General features: G+C 42.7%; 1 protein-coding gene across 2 annotated transcripts in view; it reads right to left on the reverse strand.

Annotated features, from left to right (window-relative positions):
- mtmr3 (myotubularin related protein 3) overlaps positions 1 to 19,320 on the reverse strand; it is a 36,641-nt gene that overhangs the window by 7,612 nt on the left and 9,709 nt on the right. Inside the window, exons 6-20 of one of the 2 annotated variants that reach the window (XM_058069873.1) lie at positions 18,096 to 18,178; positions 17,152 to 17,318; positions 16,971 to 17,067; positions 16,592 to 16,705; positions 14,653 to 14,843; positions 14,173 to 14,304; positions 13,943 to 14,054; positions 11,313 to 11,508; positions 10,196 to 10,381; positions 9,734 to 9,904; positions 8,651 to 8,796; positions 5,165 to 6,671; positions 4,986 to 5,096; positions 3,728 to 3,816; positions 3,075 to 3,101 (exon numbers count right to left, since the gene is read on the reverse strand). In XM_058069873.1, the coding sequence (XP_057925856.1) occupies positions 3,075 to 3,101; positions 3,728 to 3,816; positions 4,986 to 5,096; positions 5,165 to 6,671; positions 8,651 to 8,796; positions 9,734 to 9,904; positions 10,196 to 10,381; positions 11,313 to 11,508; positions 13,943 to 14,054; positions 14,173 to 14,304; positions 14,653 to 14,843; positions 16,592 to 16,705; positions 16,971 to 17,067; positions 17,152 to 17,318; positions 18,096 to 18,178 (3,329 nt within the window). The remainder of the gene's footprint in view (positions 1 to 3,074; positions 3,102 to 3,727; positions 3,817 to 4,985; positions 5,097 to 5,164; positions 6,672 to 8,650; positions 8,797 to 9,733; positions 9,905 to 10,195; positions 10,382 to 11,312; positions 11,509 to 13,942; positions 14,055 to 14,172; positions 14,305 to 14,652; positions 14,844 to 16,591; positions 16,706 to 16,970; positions 17,068 to 17,151; positions 17,319 to 18,095; positions 18,179 to 19,320) is intronic. The other variant, XM_058069874.1, reaches the window with a different exon arrangement.

Below are 19,320 nucleotides of genomic sequence, written 5' to 3' on the forward strand. Positions count from 1 at the left end.
CCTAACCGATTACTCTATGTACTGAAACAACAAGCTTCAGATTAATCGACTAACGAGATACTCAGTTGATACTCGCTAGTTGCTGCATGTTGGCCACTGAGTCAGGAGATCATGAAGACCCGACTCCAAATTGTGGTGAGTGTGGATGATTGACTATATGTGCCCGGCCATTGGCCGCCGACCAGTCCGGGGTGTACCCCGCCTCTCGCCTGAATGCAACTGGCTAGGCTCTGCGACCCTTAGTGAGGATGAGCGGTACAGAAAACGAATGGATGTGCTCCCTTGATCAACAAGGTTGTCTTGTTGTCTTTCTCTGACCCCCGTCTGGACTATAGCAGTCAAAAACTTCCACACTAACCAGACTGCGAACTCTCTGCAACCAACCTTGACTAGATACAAGCACGACCGCCGACCTTCATTGTTACAGTCCTGATGATGTTCTTCCCTTCAGTTGATCAGCAAGGTGTGATTCAGTGGTGTACTCAATGATTCAATGGCAGGTGTACTTCATCAAGTGTTGAATATTATGTCATATTCTGTGGGATGACGACTGAGAAATTGTTAGGGTATTACAGTGAAACCAATGTTGATGCTCCTTGGACCGTGTGATGTCAACATATGTGGTTTCTGACAAAGGAAACTGAAACCAAAACCAGCCATTCCTTGCACATGTACATGTGACTTTGGCCAGAGACGTAAGTAGTTTTCGAACCCACAGCATTCAAGCAAGATTCCTATAGTACATACTGTACATGTGTTTTTATATTATAGTATGTCTTATGACTACAATGCCACACATTTCTTCCGATGGCTAAGAATCAGTTGCTGAGGTTAGAATCCAGGTTAATACTGCCATTCCTTTATTTGGAAGCGGTCTTTGCACTGAATAGGAAGTCACCGTGCGCACCGTGTTTTCATGCTGTGTAATTAGACAGTAGTTATGTTGCTGTTATGTTAGCAATAACAAATACTAAAACGGACATAAACGGACCTCATTTGTCATAGAAATATTATGTCAATAAAAGTTATCAACCATGTATGTATTGGAAAAACATTATCAGTTGATTTGGGGAAACATGCTGGTTACAATAACCTCAATGTAACATGTTACAAACTCAGTTTGTAACATCAACAACAAGTTTGTGCACAAACCCAGCATACTTTGCAGCAACTGAGCACTACTCCTGGCATTAATAAAACTTTAAAAAAATGGGGTCAATCTCCCTGCGACTATCAGGACACCACAGTTCTCTGCAAAACGCACATCAAATCGATGAATGAGTGGTTAAGAATATTGTCAGGTCCTACAATATCTTAATTTTACCTTTTAAATGCTGCTTGCATTGACGTTCTAATTGAGTTCCTGTTTCAGTCAGTCAAAAGGGAGCGCTCTGATTCGCCGAGAGCTTGTCACTCCACCTATGCACCATAGCCATCCCAACTCCAAAATAGTATGGATGTGTACAGATTAATTAAGCGTGACAGTTTGTGACATGTACAAAAAATGAGTACATGTTGGCAGGTCTGTGTATGTTGAGTTGGTAATACGAAGAACACAGCTGACCATGACGGTGAGTTTGGTAGACGCAAACGTTTTGTAGAGATAAGTTGTCCATATGGGTGGGACTAACTTAAGCGGCTTCCACTGTATTGCAGATGTATGGTTGGGGTGCTTCCGAAAACGGAACACAAAGCGGAATAAATGCATAATAAATGTAGATCTCTGAGATGAACGTTGATTATTATCATCATCATCAATGATGCAATGTTGCAGAGTGTATGACCAGCAGTACCGCAGCTGGAACAAGCGTGTGAAGGGTTTACCACACTTCAACGATACATGCTTGGTCAGCTAATTCAACACTCATACGACCGTATTACAAGAGATGCCATGTTAGCACACACCGTTAGCAGCACTGCACAAGTGTCACATGCCGAGATACACATGGAAGGCCATGCTCACACCGAACATACTGTTTAAAAATTCATTTCCCATGTACGCATATTGGCACGGCGGTCTAGTGGTTAGCGCACAGACCTCACAGCTAGGAGACCAGGGTTCAATTCCACCCTCGGCCATCTCTGTGTGGAGTTTGCATGTTCTCCCCGTGCATGCGTGGGTTTTCTCCGGGTACTCCGGTTTCCTCCCACATTCCAAAAACATGCTAGGTTAATTGGCCACTCCAAATTGTCCATAGGTATGAATGTGAGTGTGAATGGTTGTTTGTCTATATGTGCCCTGTGATTGGCTGGCCACCAGTCCAGGGTGTACCCCGCCTCTCGCCCATAGACAGCTGGGATAGGCTCCAGCATCCCCCGTGACCCTCGTGAGGAAAAAGCGGTAGAAAATGAATGAATGAATGTATGCATATTACTCCAAAACAAGCAAAAAGAAGGCTCGACATTTTAGACTCTGACTTTAAGTGCTCTTAACAACTTTGACATTAATTAACAGTTTAGTAATCTTCTGCTGAACATTGAAAAACGCTAAATTATTAAGTAAAATTTAAAAATATAAGCATTAAAAAATGATTATTTGTAATAATAAGTAATAAACAGCAGCGGTACGACAGTGGCAGCAGTCCGCCCTCCCATGAAACCTACCACCAAAGCGTCAAAAATCCTTGGGGAGACCCTGAACATCTAATGCCCTCTCCGTGATTGTGTGCTAGCAATTTGGTCTGAGTGAGGGAGCGGGGGTTTGCAGTATCGTCGCATACTGCGCTGCTGAGAGGAGGAGGGAAGCTGGGTGGGGCGGCATGCTGTGCTGGGGAGTCAGCAATGGAGGTTGGAGGTGCTATGGTGGCCCATCGGCCACGGTCAAATGACAAAACCGTGCTCACGCTCACAGTCGATGAATAAAAAAAAAAAGGACCCAGCAGAGCTGAAGAGGGTTTTCTCTTACAAACTCCACACAGTATGAGCAGAACAAAAAAAAGGGCAAACCAATGCAGTGGGTGAGGATGAGGAGAGTGAGAAGTGGATTAATATTAAAAAAAGAAGGTGCAGCAATGCCAGGGTAGAGTGGGGTTGGGGTGGGGGTGAGTGTTTGAGTCAGAGGAGCCGGATCTCACCAGACCTCCTGGACAGGCTCCCTGCCACTGTAGAGGAGAGGGGCAGACAATAGAGAAGAGCTGCCTGAACAGGGAGGACAACATGACACTAAAAGTACAATTAAACTGATGTATCCACGGCCTTTTGCAGACATATTGATATTCTGTCCTTCCCTTGTAAGAATTATTAACTCCAACAATGGTGCCAAGTGAATCCCCACACTGGAAAAATAGGGTGCCAAAAAACTCAATGGATGCCTGCAGCTTTGAGAAAATTATTCAAGTGTTTTTTTTTTTCATTATTTTAATAAATTTCCAGAGAATTCAGAGTTAAGTAAAACTAGTGATGCCTACTAAAACTTCACAATAGTACCTGTTTTGACGTAAATGGTAGTAACAAGACAAAAAAAAAATCTTATTAAGTTGTGTAATGTTGCACAAACATCACACTGAAGAGACACAAAAGAGCCCAACTGCCTTCTGTGCAGTCAAAAATGTGACCATCTAATTCTACATCTTTTGGAAAGGTTGAAGTGTAAATGTGATTTTATTAAACATATCGGAACATATCGTCTGTGGCTTCAGAAGTAAGAAATTGTTGAGTTGAGGACGACTGCAGGAGGACACTAATTGAAGCACTCGAGATAAGCGTCTTGAGTCTTCTCTGTGTTTACCTGCAGTGATGCTTCCTGGTGGCCAGCCAGAACCTGCTCTCACAGCCATAACACTGGGCTGCCAGATGATCGGGGTACCAGCGGGTGACCTAAAATGGCACACACAATCGTCACAATATTGACAAAAAAACAGATCTCCACTGGTGCATGCGGAAATGTTAATGTTAAATGTTAATCGTCATGAACCACGACGTGAACATTTCCATCAACAGCCACAAGAGGGTGTCATAGGCTAGCAACACTGAGTATGAAAAATTCAATGGACTTTGTGATGTGGCATGAGATCGGGAGCTTGGTGAACTTGCTTACTGGTAGTCATGGGCCGGTACGAGATTCAGACATTATGATAATGGTTTGGTATTATAATTACAGCTCTGGTATGTGTGCTGTTGAACAGAAATGTTTTAACAATACAATTGAAAATGATGGAAGTGGAACACGTGTATTTAAATAACGGAATTTCTATTTAAATATTAAATAACACGCAGTTCTTAAAGCAGTCTACACAGGCTAATTATGCAACTCAAGTCACAACACCATAGTTACTTTCTTAGCAAAAACAAACAAAACAAAAATAAAATCAAAGTAAATGCAATCACTATGTGGCTCAAGAAGGTCACGATGTCCATAATAATTTTTAAAAAAATTATTTATTACGTAGTGTGGTGAATATGCATGTCACAACTTGTCCACAAGAGTGCTTTGAAGTTCATTCATTTTCTACCGCTTTTCCTCACGAGGGTCGCGGGGGTGCTGGAGCCTATCCCAGCTGTCTTCAGGTGAAGGGATACACCCTGGACTGGTGGCCAGCCAATCACAGGGCACATATAGACAAACAACCATTCACACTCACATTCATACCTATGGACAATTTGGAGTCGCTAATTAACCTAGCATGTTTTTGGAATGTGGGAGGAAACCGGAGTACCCGGAGAAAACCCATGCATGCACGGGGGAGAACATGCAAACTCCACACAGAGATGGCAGAGGGTGGAATTGAACCCTGGTCTCCTAGCTGTGAGGTCTGCGCGCTAACCACTCGACCGCCGTGCCGCCTGCTTTGAAGTTATTAGTTATTATTTATATATTTTTTAATTAAAGTCTGCAAATTGCGAGGATCCATTTTACAACCATGTTTGTGCGACTTTCAAATGTTATGAATAAAAACAAGCATGTGGCTGGAATAGAAGAGCTAAGAGGCAAAAACCAAGCTAGTAAGTAAAATGGGAGTCTGTCCACCAAACACAGTGAAGCCCACCTCCGTGTCCTGCTTGTCCACCTGCTCCCAGCTGGCTTCAGAGAAGAGCTCCGTGCTGCAGCGAGACAGACAGTTGGGGTCCACGTTGTATTCAGAGTCCGTCATGGATGTCTGTATGAGAAGGAGAATTGAGTCATTGTTTTAATTACACCTTGATGAGTCAAGCTAAGTCATCTTACCACTTCATCTCCTCCGTCTCCGTTGATGCGATGGGAGCCGACGTGCTGCTGATTTTCCAGACGACTCCACAGTTCCTGTACCTGCTTCTTCAGCGTCTCCACCTCCATCTGGTGTCCCGCCTCAATCTGCCTCAATCTCTGTTGGATGGCGTCCGTGTGCAGCATCAGCCCATCGTCATCCAAGTGGCTGCGTGACGGCGGCTCCGGACTGACGGCCGCCCGGCCCTGCTGAGCGTGGCACCAGCGGTGTTGTGAGCAGCCGCCCCGGTGGTGAAGGATCAGGGAATTGCAGCTCGCCAGGGACACCTGTCGGCTCAGCGGGGCCTGCTCACCTTTGAGCCAATGAGGTCCTCCGCAAGGTTCGCCGTCGGAACTGTCACTGTTACAAAGACCGTCCCGGGTGAGGTCAGCACTTGCATAATGAAAGGCACTGACAGAGGCTCGCTTGCTGCCCCCATTTAAAGTTCTGATAAAGCTGTGTTCGCCTGTCTCCAGCGCTTTCTCTTTCCTGGAGCAAAGTTGTTGACCCTTGGTGAAGGCCTGACGGCTCTGACAGACAGGCGGGGGCGCAGGGGGCTCAAACCTGCTGCAGATCTCCTCTGTCAAAGTCTCTGTGGAGCTTTCCATCAGGGAGGTCTTCTTATCTAGCTGTTCCCCTGACTCTGACATACCTCTGTCAGTGTCACGACCATCGCTGGTCTCCTCATCCGGACCAGGGTCCTCGTTTGATCTCTCATGGCCGTTAGCCATCTGAGTTCTGTGAGCCGCAAGCAGCTCTGGCTCGCCTGAACCGGACTCATGAGCTTGTTCTAACTGCTCTGAACCATTCTCCAGAAATTGGTTCTCCGCATGCTCAGGTTTTTGGGCTGCCTCATCATCTGGTTGCTGCAAATCTTCCACGGTGTGTGCAGACACAGCAGGAGAGTCACTGATCTCCTCAGCCTCCGTAAAACCATTTTGTGGATGGAGACCATTAGTAAGCGCTTCTTGTACATCAGTCGTGTTGATGATTTGAGCACACGGATCCTCCCAAGCAGTTCTCGAGTGCATCTCCTCCTCCATGGCAGCTGTGTTGATGATGTGAGTGACAACAGCACTTACAACTCTCTGAGCATCTGCTCCCGCCTCTTCCTTGGTGGCTTCTTGAAGAATGTTCTCCATCTGGCCCTCGGCCACACCCACCGCCACAGACAGCTCTGCCTCAACTCCCGTTGTTGAGTTCACGGAGGCTCCCTCTGCCAAGTCAGAGTGTGAGTTGCACGGCTGCGGGCTGTCGTCCAGCTCAGAGTCCACTCCGTTCACGTAAAGATCCAATCCATTACACTGCACCTCCTGTTCCTGGTCCGCCCCTCCTTCCGGCCCCACTGCCATATTGAGGTCCAGAGAGCGTCGGTGGTCCTGCCACTTCTCATTGAGGTTGGGGTCACTGGAACGACGGTTAGGAGCCAGCAGGCCTCCCAGCTCGCAAGCGCTGGGCAAGTTATCGAAAGAGCGAGTCTTTGTGCATCTAAAAAGGAGACCACATTGAAATAATGCGATGAAAATTTGTTAACATTAAAGCTGTCGTTTATGATATCTAATCAAGCTTTTATATCAGCTATTAGTCCTTATCATGCTCTATGTAATTAGACAGCAAATACTCCACATGAATATACAGCGCTAAGAGAGAGGTAATTATTAAAGTACAGTAAACGTCGGATATATCGGATTCAATTGTTCCCACTGGTTTTGTCCGATATAAGCGAAATCCGTTATATGCGTATACCGGAAAATGTCCGTTTTACGCATATATCGGATTTATATCCGGTATATGCGTAAATGGGATTTTATCCGTTATAAAAAGGCACTTCCTTGACTATGTTTCCAATGTACCTGGACGCGCAGGCAACGCTGCAAACGCTGCAAATGACGTCGTATAGCGGCCTGTCACGATTCGGCGAATCGGAGCGCCACGATGCGGCCATCCGATATATGCGAGGGAAATTTCATGGAAATGCATTGGAACTGGAGACTGGAGATTTTGTCCGAAATAGGCGAAATCCGTTATAAAAAAATCCGATATATGCAATGAATTTTTATTGGAAATGCATTACAGAAAAATTGGTTCTTTTTTATCTGTCCGTTGTGAGCGAATTTCCGATATATCCGAGTCCGATATATGCGTATACCGGAAAATGTCCGTTTTACGCATATATCGGATTTATATCCGGTATATACGTAAATCGGATTTTATCCGTTATAAAAAGGCACTTCCTTGACTATGTTTCCAATGTACCTGGACGCGCAGGCAACGCTGCAAACGCTGCAAATGACGTCGTATAGCGGCCTGTCACGATTCGGCGAATCGGAGCGCCACGATGCGGCCATCCGATATATGCGAGGGAAATTTCATGGAAATGCATTGGAACGGGACTGGAGATTTTGTCCGAAATAGGCGAAATCCGTTATAAAAAAATCCGATATATGCAATGAATTTTTATTGGAAATGCATTACAGAAAAATCGGTTCTTTTTTATCTGTCCGTTGTGAGCGAATTTCCGATATATCCGAGTCCGATATATGCGTATACCGGAAAATGTCCGTTTTACGCATATATCGGATTTATATCCGGTATATGCGTGAATCGGATTTTATCCGTTATAAAAAGGCACTTCCTTGACTATGTTTCCAATGTACCTGGACGCGCAGGCAACGCTGCAAACGCTGCAAATGACGTCGTATAGCGGCCTGTCACGATTCGGCGAATCGGAGCGCCACGATGCGGCCATCCGATATATGCGAGGGAAATTTCATGGAAATGCATTGGAACTGGAGACTGGAGATTTTGTCCGAAATAGGCGAAATCCGTTATAAAAAATCCGATATATGCAATGAATTTTTATTGGAAATGCATTACAGAAAAATCGGTTCTGTTTTATCTGTCCGTTGTGAACGAATTTCCGATATATCCGAGTCCGATGTATCCGAGGTTTACTGTATTATATTGGGGAAAATGAGTGTAAAGGTGAATATAGGGCTGTTATTGTATGTCTAGTGGTCTCTAATAATGTTAAAAAGCATATTAAGAAGGTCGTATATAGGTTTTTTTATGCTCTAACTACGAAAAGATTCAATTCATGAATAAGGAATCCTACTTGACGGAAATTCAGCTTATCACTGCCGCACCCGGAACCAATTAACCACGATGAACAAGGGATGACTGAAATAGTATAATACTCCATACTACTAATTCATAAATCGCTAAATATCAGTATGCTTGGTGTGCATAATGAACAAGGTTCAAATAGAACTACTTCCTGTTGCTCCTTCCTGCTGGCTTTATAAGTGTCATGAGATAAGCACAGAATGCAACTGCAAAAGTTCTGAGGAGAGCAAATGCATCAAAAATCGAAGCCGGGTCCCATCGGTTTTGGGAGCCCTGGGTCAGAGTTTGTCTTACATGAGGGAGGTAGTGAGGGGTTCTCTGTGCCAGCGCGCCAGGCTCACCTGCCCAGGGGCGCTTCCTCAGGATTGCTGCCGGGCACAGGGTATGGAGCACAGGACTCATCTGAAGGGGTGGTGGGAGAGGAGCTGGGAAGGTACACTGCAGTCCACAACATCAGGTTGCGCACGTGACACACCGGGTGGAGAACCTGCAGTAACATGAAAATGAATGAAAATAATTTCAAATTTGCAAACATGGTGCATTTGAATAAGGATCAGCTGTTTCCTAATGTATTTTCATTCAAAGTATTTTATGAATATATTTTGCTTTATTGGGTTCATTGGGTTAAAAGGGGAACTGCACTTTGTTATGTGAAACATGCACAGATATTTATTTCCCTGTTTTCTGCATTATAACGCCAGAAAATTATTTAACATAAGCTAGCTAACTATGCATGTCATTGGGACCTTGTTGACAGAAGTAGCATTAGATCTGATGGGTTAATCATTAAACTACGGCAAGATACTCATAGTATTACATGTTATCATTAATGTATTTTGCTCTTGCATGATCACAGGGTGTATATAAAATGAGTTTTTTTTTTTTTAAAGAGTGCTTCGTAGTCGAAATAGATGTGTCCCAATGACATGCATTGTTAGCTAGCTCATATTTACTTGTTTTCTGGTGTTATAATGCGAAGAAAAGAGAGATAAAAATGTGTTCATGTTTCACATGAAGATTATGAGGGACGGACGGCACGGCGGTCGAGTGGTTAGCGCGCAGACCTCACAGCTAGGAGGACCAGGGTTCGATTCCACCCTCGGTTTTCTCCGGGTACTCCGGTTTCCTCCCAACATGCTAGGTTAATTAGCGACTCCAAATTGTCCATATGAATGTGAGTGTGAATGGTTGTTTGTCTATATGTGCCCTGTGATTGGCTGGCCACCAGTCCAGGGTGTACCCCGCCTCTCACCCGAAGACAGCTGGGATAGGCTCCAGCACCCCCGTGACCCTCGTGAGGAAAAAGCGGTAGAAAATGAATGAATGAATGAATTATGAGGGACGGGCAACATTAAAAAAAAAAAGTGCAGTTCCCCTTCACTCTTAATGCTGAACATGCAGGAATGTGCCAATGCTGTACATACAGTCTCAGAGTGTGAAGAGTACAGCATGTTCCTCAGAGTGCGGTTGGCGGGTCTCAGCAGGGACCAAACTGAGCAGGTCCTCTCTTGAACGTGGCGGTCCTCCCTCTCTTTGCCGCTGTTACATAGGAAGGTGCCGAACAGACAGGAGTAGGTGTGTTGCACCAGCTTCACCTGCATTCACACACACACGCAAACATATATACATAAACATGTTCAAACTAGAAAGCAGAGGTATAATAACAGCTGTGCCAACATCGTAACATTTCCTGGCAATGCATCACAGGTTAATTTGCCATTTTGACGTTCTTCCAGAATGTTATGTAGTTAATACGTTTTTGTTGGTCAGCCCTGCACTAGGGCTAAGTCTGTGCAGGCTTAAGTAAGCCCTTACCTGGGAAAAAATATATATATAAATGCATGTAAATAATACTACATACAGTACAGTTGAACACCAGAACTCACCAGGAAGGCCTCGTTAAATTCAAAGGAGCATGGAAACTGCCTCTGCAGCTGGTGAACGCAGTCCAGCCACTGCAGGAAGACTGGACAGCGTTCGTTCACGTCCTCTGAGTTTTCTCCATGGCCGCAGCGATCGGCAAACTTGTGGCCGAAGTCCAACCAGTCTGTCTCCACCAAAACTTGGAAGCCCTACACAAACATATTTAACATTGAACTTCCTGCACATACTTACTGTACAGTGTTTTGACACTATATCACTGCTCCATATTGTCCTTAAGAGAAACTACACTACAATACAAATGTATTAGCACATCAGTCATAATTATTTCACACAAAATAATTATATAAACAAAATTATTGAAACAAAAATAATATTGTTATTTAGCTAATGAATGAACTAAAAGTATTTCTTTATTTATGTATTTTTATATATTATTTATTGTATTTTTTTAGCAACCCAAAACCTAAACTATTTTTAAAAAAATCATAAAAACACAATTTATAACATTAGATTTATTGTGTTTGTGAATAACAAAAGAACTAATATTGATATCATTATGAATCCAATTGCTAACGGTATGTTATCATGTCAAGGAATCTAAATATTTAGATAAAATAAATGCAGGACTAATATTTTTGTATAAATCTGTCATAAATATGTGGCAGAAATATGACACTTGGTGGAGGTCTGCGCTCTCCAAGTGCTTTTCTGTTTTTTTTTTTTTTTTTTTTTTAAGCCGTTATAGTCATGGAGTGATATAGCAAGGGACGACTTTTAGTGAAAAACTTTTTTTTTGTTTGTTTGTTTCTGTCGGCTTTCTGATTTCGGAGTCTTTTAATCCACATACTGATTTTGGCTTGAGCACTACATTTGAAAATTTGTACATAATAAATATTATTTAATTGTAGTGTTAAAAACAGCATGTGGATTAAAGAGCTTCTTCACATAGTGAATTAGCAATTATGAAAATAAATTATCTTAGTAATAACCAATGCTGTTAATTTAGGGCGGATGTGTGGCATAAACCTTACATTTGGTGGCTAATACATTTGTATAGCATCTTTTGTGATACAATATGTACCACTTTTATATACTTTTTATAACACTTTTCACTTGTACCTCTATAGTGCGGTAGTACGGGTCCAGCAGTAGCTTTGACAAAGCAACAATTTGAGGAGTGCGGTCCCAGCCATCAGAGCAATGCACCAAAACGGGCCTGTGGTCCCGATCCACAGCATTGACCACCAACAGGGCCGCCTTCAGAAGCAAGGATAGATGCTGTAGCCACTTGGTGCTCTCCAGCGCAGACAGCCAGCTGCAGGCACACAGACAGCAAAGACATTTAAGGCAAGGTAAATTTTAAGGATGTATATCTTATAAGGTAAAGTACATTGGCTGTATTGCTGAAAGACTTGTGATGTTAAGCTCTTTGTAAAAAAAAGGGTTCGAGTAGTTTGCACCCACACTAGTCAAATAAATTCAACTTTAGGTGTCAAGTGTGCCTAAGCACTATTTTGTTGACGTCATCTGAAATGAAGCTTAGTTTCATGTGCTACAGAGGCTAATCAAGTTTCATGGCGGGGTGGTCCTTTGAAAAGTTTTAGATAGGTACAGCATTTGGGGGCAAGCACTTGGCAGGGTGTGGTAAATTTGAGGCCCGCGATGTGATCCCGCGACAGGCAGCGGCTAAAGCCCCGGGTCTCAACCCGCTGTACTTGCCAGTGTGTGCAAAATTTGTGGATGAGTACCGCGTCAGTATGGATTTGGGAGCATGTAGACAATATGTAGCGCCTTTAGTGCAGAGGGAGCATGCATGTGATCGGTGTTGGTATCGGGATCGGGCAATTTCACTCATAGATTATCACATACTAGAGTATTAATTGGCCCTGTACCCTAGAAACCGCCCATGAATGATACGGGAAAAGGCCGAAATGATACCGTGTCAAAGCCCAGGGCAGTGATACTGATAAAATATAGAGTTTAACCATGTCCAGTATCAGCCCCCGTAGCTGTCCACTCTGGTATCGTGCCTGTGAAACAACCAATCAGAGAACAGCGCACGAGCGTTTGTTTTGCTGCCGTCTGTGCTCTGTCAAAATGTCAGCGTTTGACACTCCCGGCGAAAGACAAATAGGGAAAATAGCAAACAGAATATTAGAAATGGAACGTTTTATCACCATTAATGAGGAGGACACTTTTGAAATGATCGAAAAAACTAAAAATGCAAATACAAGTCGGAAAACGAAGGGCGACCTGGAGCTTTTTTCTGAATGGCTCATCAACTGAGAACGAAGAACGAAGAACGAACAAAGACTGGTAGAAAGTATTCCCCCGCCTCAGTTAGACAAATACGTGTCTATGTTTATTTTATCAATCAGAAAAGAAAATGGGGATGAATACCAGCCTGATTCTCCCAAATCAAAATTCAACTCTCTGGCACGTTTACATGATGGAAAAACGAAAGCTAAACTTCCTGTGTTTGCACTGTTTAGATATAATACATGTAATAAACTGAACATTTTCTGGAAACAAAATGGTCTTTTGTTTAAATAGTACGTGATAATAAGCTCATGATTAAATAGTATGTGATAATAAGATCATCACATGGTTTGTCTGGTATCAGGCCAGGTATCATGCCAGGTATCATGCCCCCAAACCATGTGATAACCTATAATTAGAGGTTATCACATGCTAGGTTATCACATACTCGACCTTCGGTCTTGGGCTGATACTGACACTTGGGGGCATGATACCTGGCCTGTTAGCAGACAAACCATGCGATGATCTTATTATCACATACTATTTAATCATGAGCTTATTATCACGTACTATTTAATCGTTATTATCACGTACTTTCGTTTTTCCATCATGTAACGTGCCAGAGAGTTGAATTTTGATTTGAGAGAATCAGGCTCATATTCATCCCCATTTTCTTTTCTGATTGATAAAATAATGTAGCGACCCTGACGTGTTCATGTTGACATGTTGTGCTCTTGAGTGTCTGACTGTTCCGTGTGACTGTGAATGCACCAGGGGGTGGGGGCGTGTCGTGTTGAAGAAGCACTGTTGCGTTGCTGGCGGTGGTTGCAACGGCGTGTTTACGGCCGACAGTAGCTAGTATTGTTGTGTAATAAAAGCTTGTTAGCGATCACAGTCGTGTCCTTTCCATAGCGTCGGCAACGACGTTACAATAAACATAGACACGTATTTGTGTAACTCAGGCGGGGGAATACTTTCTACCAGTCTTCGTTTCGTTCTTGCAGTTGCAGTCGCCCTTGGTTTTCCGACTTGTATTTGCATTTTTAGTTTTTTCGATCATTTCAAGAGTGTCCTCCTCATTAATGGTGATAAAACGTTCCATTTCTAATATTCTGTTTGCTATTTTCCCTATTTGTCTTTCGCCGGGAGTGTCAAACGCTGACATGTTGACCGAGCACAGACGGCAGCAAAACAAACGCTCGTGCGCTGTTCTCTGATTGGTTGTTTCACAGGCACGATACCAGAGTGGACAGCTACGGGGGCTGATACTGGACATGGTTAAACTCTATATTTTAACAGTATCACTGCCCTGGGCTTTGACACAGTATCATTTCGGCCTTTTCCCGTATCATTCATGGGCGGTTTCTAGGGTACAGGGCCAATTAATACTGTAGTATGTGATAATTATCAGTATCAGCAGCAGAAAACCCTGATCGGAACATCCCTAAACAAAACAGTTAGTGAAAAAAATCTCCAAAAATATATCATACTTGGCTGGATCAGGCATCTGAGTGCAGAGGAAACGTAGAGACTGGAAACTCTTGCGGATGGAATGGATGTTGGCCATACCCATGAACACCACCTCACAGTTGGGATAGTATTCTGGAACATGAGAGAAATACATTCAAAATTTTGATTTTTTTTTTTTTTTAATGTACAGTATTTGGATTCAAACTGCTCTACTCCATCATCTACTGTAACCACACAAGATAAGGCCTACCAGGACATTCACAGCCTCCTCCCTTTGCCCGGTTGGCTACAGCAGCCGCATAGGACCTGGCATCCAGGATCAGTAACTTGTGAGGCTGAATGGCCAACGTCTCCACCTCTGAGCTGTTGGTCATGGAGGACTCTGATACAAATCAGACAACACATAAGTTATCCTTAACAACAAAGAGATATGCTTGACAACTTAGGTATAAACTAAGAAATCAGCATGAGTTTAAAGAAATAGCCCAATACCAAAATGGTGAAATGGACCACTTAGTGCAGCAGTAAATGTTTCAGGTGATCTAAAGTGGTTGCGCAACTTATGGAATATATTGCATCTATATAGTGTTTGTAGCCGTTGTGTATAAATGGGCCTGCCCGGACGGGTTGCATTGCACAACCTTGGCTTCTGCCAAAAAAAAATGAATGTAAGTCAACATTGCATGCACTGTACGTATGTGGATAGAATGCAGACTGAGTTTGCTCCCACCAAAATCAGTATCCGGCAGGTCGGAGCCATTGGAGTAGGTCCCGTTGGACAGGTGTTTGTGAGAGGTGCTGTCCACGGCACAGGCCTTGGCGATGGACTGCACGAGGTGCTCGTCATCAGCATTCCTCCAGCCCCACCAACTGACCTCAGGCTGGCCGCAACGGGCAATCACAGCCCCTGTGCTCAGGTGCCTGGAAGAATGAAGTCATGTGAGGATTAATTACCGTAATGTCCGGTATATAAGCCGCTACTTTTTTTTTTCCTCGCATTGAACCCCGCGACTTAAATAGTGATGTGGTGAATCTGCGGTCGGGTTCTGGTTTTGGGCCATCTTGTGTGGGTACTGGAGAGGACAGCACGGGTTTGGGGGCTGGCTGAGGTAGCGTTGGGAGTGACAACAAAACGGGGAAATGGAGTGGTGCATGTGGTACTCAAGACGACGACTTTAGTAGTTTTACTTCCCAGTAGGAGAACAGTGGGAGGCTACTGTTTCACCAGCATGCATAGTTCAGAAAAAAAAAGTATTTATTGAATTAAAAGTGTGAAAAATCTGTGTACTTAAGATCACATTTTACGACGTGTATACCTGCGGGCCATAGACCAGTGCAGCCGACTTATGTACCAATATTATTTTCTCTTAATTTAGTGGGTGCTGCCTATATTCTGGTGCTCCTAGTTCGGAATTTATGGTATATTCTTTAATAATTAAACAATAATGACACATTGATTAATCGAGATCAGGGGTCTCAAACATGCGGCCCGCGGGTCAAATGTGGCCCGCAGGACACTAGTTTGAGGCCCCCGCCTTGATATGAAAGTTTAATGTTAGTGCGGCCCGCGCAAGTTTGATATGGATGCTGTATGGTATCATGTACCCAGAAAAAATTATTACGTTTGATTCATGTTCATGTTAAAGGTTAAATAACTGTTAATAGTTATCCTCCCTATCCGTGTGGAAGTGGTAAGTTTTTGGCTATTTAAGTTGAAAGGAAATAACTTGAAGGCTACCGTTGAGGTCGCTAGCTCTCTAGTTTGCGAGTTAGCATGTGTCTCAAGACCCTGCAGTTGCGCAATATGTTGTAAATAAAAAGAGTATAAATGTGACTATAGTCGTGTTTTGTCATGTCTACAGGGCTCTAATAATGCTTTGTTCATTTTAATCTGAAAAAAATCATTTGTCTACCCACCAACTATATGTGGTTTCTTAAGTTTTTATTATTTGCCGTTTTATTATTATTATTATATTTATTTATTACTCATTGATTGATTGATTTTCTTTATTCTTGATTTGTTTATTTATTTTTCATCTTATTTTGTGCAGAAGAATAAAAATGAAGATATTTGAGAACAGTGGAATGTTTTATCAGAGCTTTTATTGTAGAAAATCGGAACCAAAGCACTGAAAAAGTTTGTATATTTTTCTGTTTTTAATTTAATGCGTTAAATTGTTTTTTTTTTGGGAAAACCTGATGCGGCCCAGCCTTGCCCAGACCCTAGCCCCAGTGGCCCCCAGGTAAATTGAGTTTGAGACCCCTGATCTAGATCATTAATAGTTATAGTTAATAGGTATAGTCAATGTAATGCCAAAGAGGATTAAGGAAGTGCTCACACAAAATAGTGACACGTTGGGCATGTTATTTAGACAATAATGTGCGTTGAGTTATTTTGGACAGTCAATCTATACCGTTTTCCAAGGTGTACACTTAAGTTACTTCTAAGTTTCATTTCTATAATGTTGTCCTTTGACAAGATATAATAAAATGGAGGGGGTGTACTACTTTTTGTGAGCTTTCACTACTAGATGAATTACATATAGTCGACATTAATACTCACACTGGCCTTAGAGATCGCTTATCGCATATTGCGTACAAATAGGTCAAACAGCACGTAATAGGCAAGATACCGTCTCAACTATCTAGTTTGATGAGAAACAACCAACCTATAAACCACAGCAGGAAACCTCTTCCAGGAGCGGAAGGCCGCCACATTTTCCAGCTCCTTGTCAGTGATCCAGGCTGGTACCAGAAGCTGCTGGGGATAACTGGGGCAAAGCCTGGTGGTTGAAAAAGAGGCATGAGAGAAGACATTAGACCTGACTGCATTTGTGAAGGCTCAACAAAAGTCGACAGACATTTAATCCTGGGCTGGGCCTTTTTTTTGTGCCCCAGGCACCAGCGCCAGTGGAGTACAAAAAAAACAACCTCACAAAAGTCTCACACATACTGAGCTGTATTATACGCCAATGAAAGCAAATGGGGAGATCAAAGTCACGGATATCAACACAGCAACCGGGTATTCAGAAAGAATACGGTCTTCACCTAAACTTGCAGTTGATGTCAGATATCCTCCAGGCATTTTGAGTGTCAAATCCCATCCTTTCCACCTCGTTTTTGAACCAGGAGATGACATGTTCACCTTAAGAACAGAGAAATCGGATATGACTGGAGTGCCTGCATTGATGCTGTCATTTGTGAGTGTGTATCTAAGATGGTGGGCTACCTGGTCTGCAAAGCTCGCCGTGCTGCTCCTTCTCGCCGGCATACACATCCATGCACCAGGCATGGAAGGCAAAGGAGAAGAGATCCTCCAAGCGAGACGGGGGTCGCACGACTGCATTGAGACGCTTCAACCACTCCTGGCATTGCTCAAAGGTGGAGAACTGACACCTTCACAGAAAAGGTGACACTTTTAAAAGATGTTCTTCAACATAGATGCAGATGATACAAAGAGAAGTACAGTAAACCTCGGATATATCGGATTCAATTGTTCCCACTGGTTTTTGTCCGATATAAGCGAAATCCGTTATATGCGTATACCGGAAAATGTCCGTTTTACGCATATATCGGATTTATATCCGGTATATGCGTAAATCGGATTTTATCCGTTATAAAAAGGCACTTCCTTGACTATGTTTCCAATGTACCTGGACTGGGCAATGAAAAGAGACGTAAGGTAATGAGAATTTAACTTTATTGGACTCTGAGCATAACAAATTGTTAATTAAGCTAGGCCCTGTTACGCCCGTCAGGCCTACGTTATTTCCAATAGTGAGGTTAAGATCTCATTCACTGCTGTGCTAGTATTATTGACGTCACTCACTTTTATATTTGTCCTAAATCTGGAGCCAGGAGAAAGACAATAGCCAGTGACATCAACAAGATTAGCATAACGATGCGGCCATCCGATATATGCCAGGGAAATTTAATGGAAATGCATTGGAACTGGAGACTGGAGATTTTGTCCGAAATAGGCGAAATCCGTTATAAAAAATCCGATATATGCAATGAATTTTTATTGGAAATGCATTACAGAAAAATCGGTTGTTTTTTATCTGTCCGTTGTGAGCGAATTTCCGATATATCCGAGTCCGATATATCCGAGGTTTACTGTATAAAGAATAATCACACACACACACACACACACACACACGTCTTTGGTCTTACCGGACAACTTTGCAGTCCTTACAGGTGACATGTAGCTGAAACATATCACGACACTCCACATTCTCGATGAGCTGCAGAGGCACCTGCAAAGTAACAGATCGACTGTACGGGAATGTTCATTTGAAGCATTTATTAACCCGACACATGCAGTCAGTATCGATAACATCGGAGACCCAACTTAAAAATTAGTCAAAGTCAGGACAAAATGATAACTTCATGCAAGCAATAAGCTAGAAAATACTGTTTTGCCAGAAAAAACACATTAGTTGTTGGTTGCTAGATTAGTCGCACTGGAAATTTATTAATGCTTTAACACTCCCCAAAACTCTGTTAATATGCATAAGGCAATTAAATGATAGACCGACTTGTATCTTGACTTGTGTTTTGCCTCAACTCCTTTTTTGCAGACAAAATGACTCAAAACTCATTTGAAATTTTATTTAAACAAACAGCATAAAAAAACAATTCAAAATTAGTGGTGATAAAGGATTTTTGAACCAATGGCAGTTTGTTGACATCCTGTTCCTCCATTTTGTGCATATTTTTATTTGTATTGTTGTGTTTTCAGATGATGCAGGGCTCGACAATAACGATGTACCGATGGCCCGGGGCGAGTTAAAACAAAATTGGGGCAAGTAAATCCAATCAGTGATATTCCCGTACTGCAAAGAGTTTTTTTTTTTCAAAAGCGGTTCTTGTTGGGTGTTGGTAAAACACGGACTGCGTAATTCGCAAACCAATCCTTGCAAATCTTGAAATGGACCAATCAGAAAAGTTTATTTAGACCGCGGACCGCGGTCCACAGTCAGCGTTTTTACCCACACCTGTTCTTGTTCACGATCAACCAATCAGCGATCGTTTGACTAGGAAAACATCTATCATGGCGTCCCTGCCAATATCGTCTAATTCTCCAACAACTTCAGAAGGAAAACACCAAATTTGAAGCGGTCACAATGAAACACCACCGATTAGATCCAATACAAAGTGCTGATTTTGCACAAGCTACAAAATCTAGCTGTATTTTTCTCACCTTTGCTTCACAAATTATTGTTTGACCATTGAGCATTTTTTTTTCTGGATTAAAAACACTTTACTAGTACACAAATGTGTCTATTCAATAATGTTTCATTGTGGTGCACAACTTATAAATATCACTGCTTACTACGACTACGATGTGTAAGGTAGTATGGCATGCCATGTTAACATACAATTTTTCAGACATTCC

The sequence above is a fragment of the Doryrhamphus excisus genome, chromosome 4 (assembly GCF_030265055.1).
Source record: "Doryrhamphus excisus isolate RoL2022-K1 chromosome 4, RoL_Dexc_1.0, whole genome shotgun sequence".
NCBI classification, from domain to species: Eukaryota; Metazoa; Chordata; class Actinopteri; order Syngnathiformes; family Syngnathidae; genus Doryrhamphus; species Doryrhamphus excisus.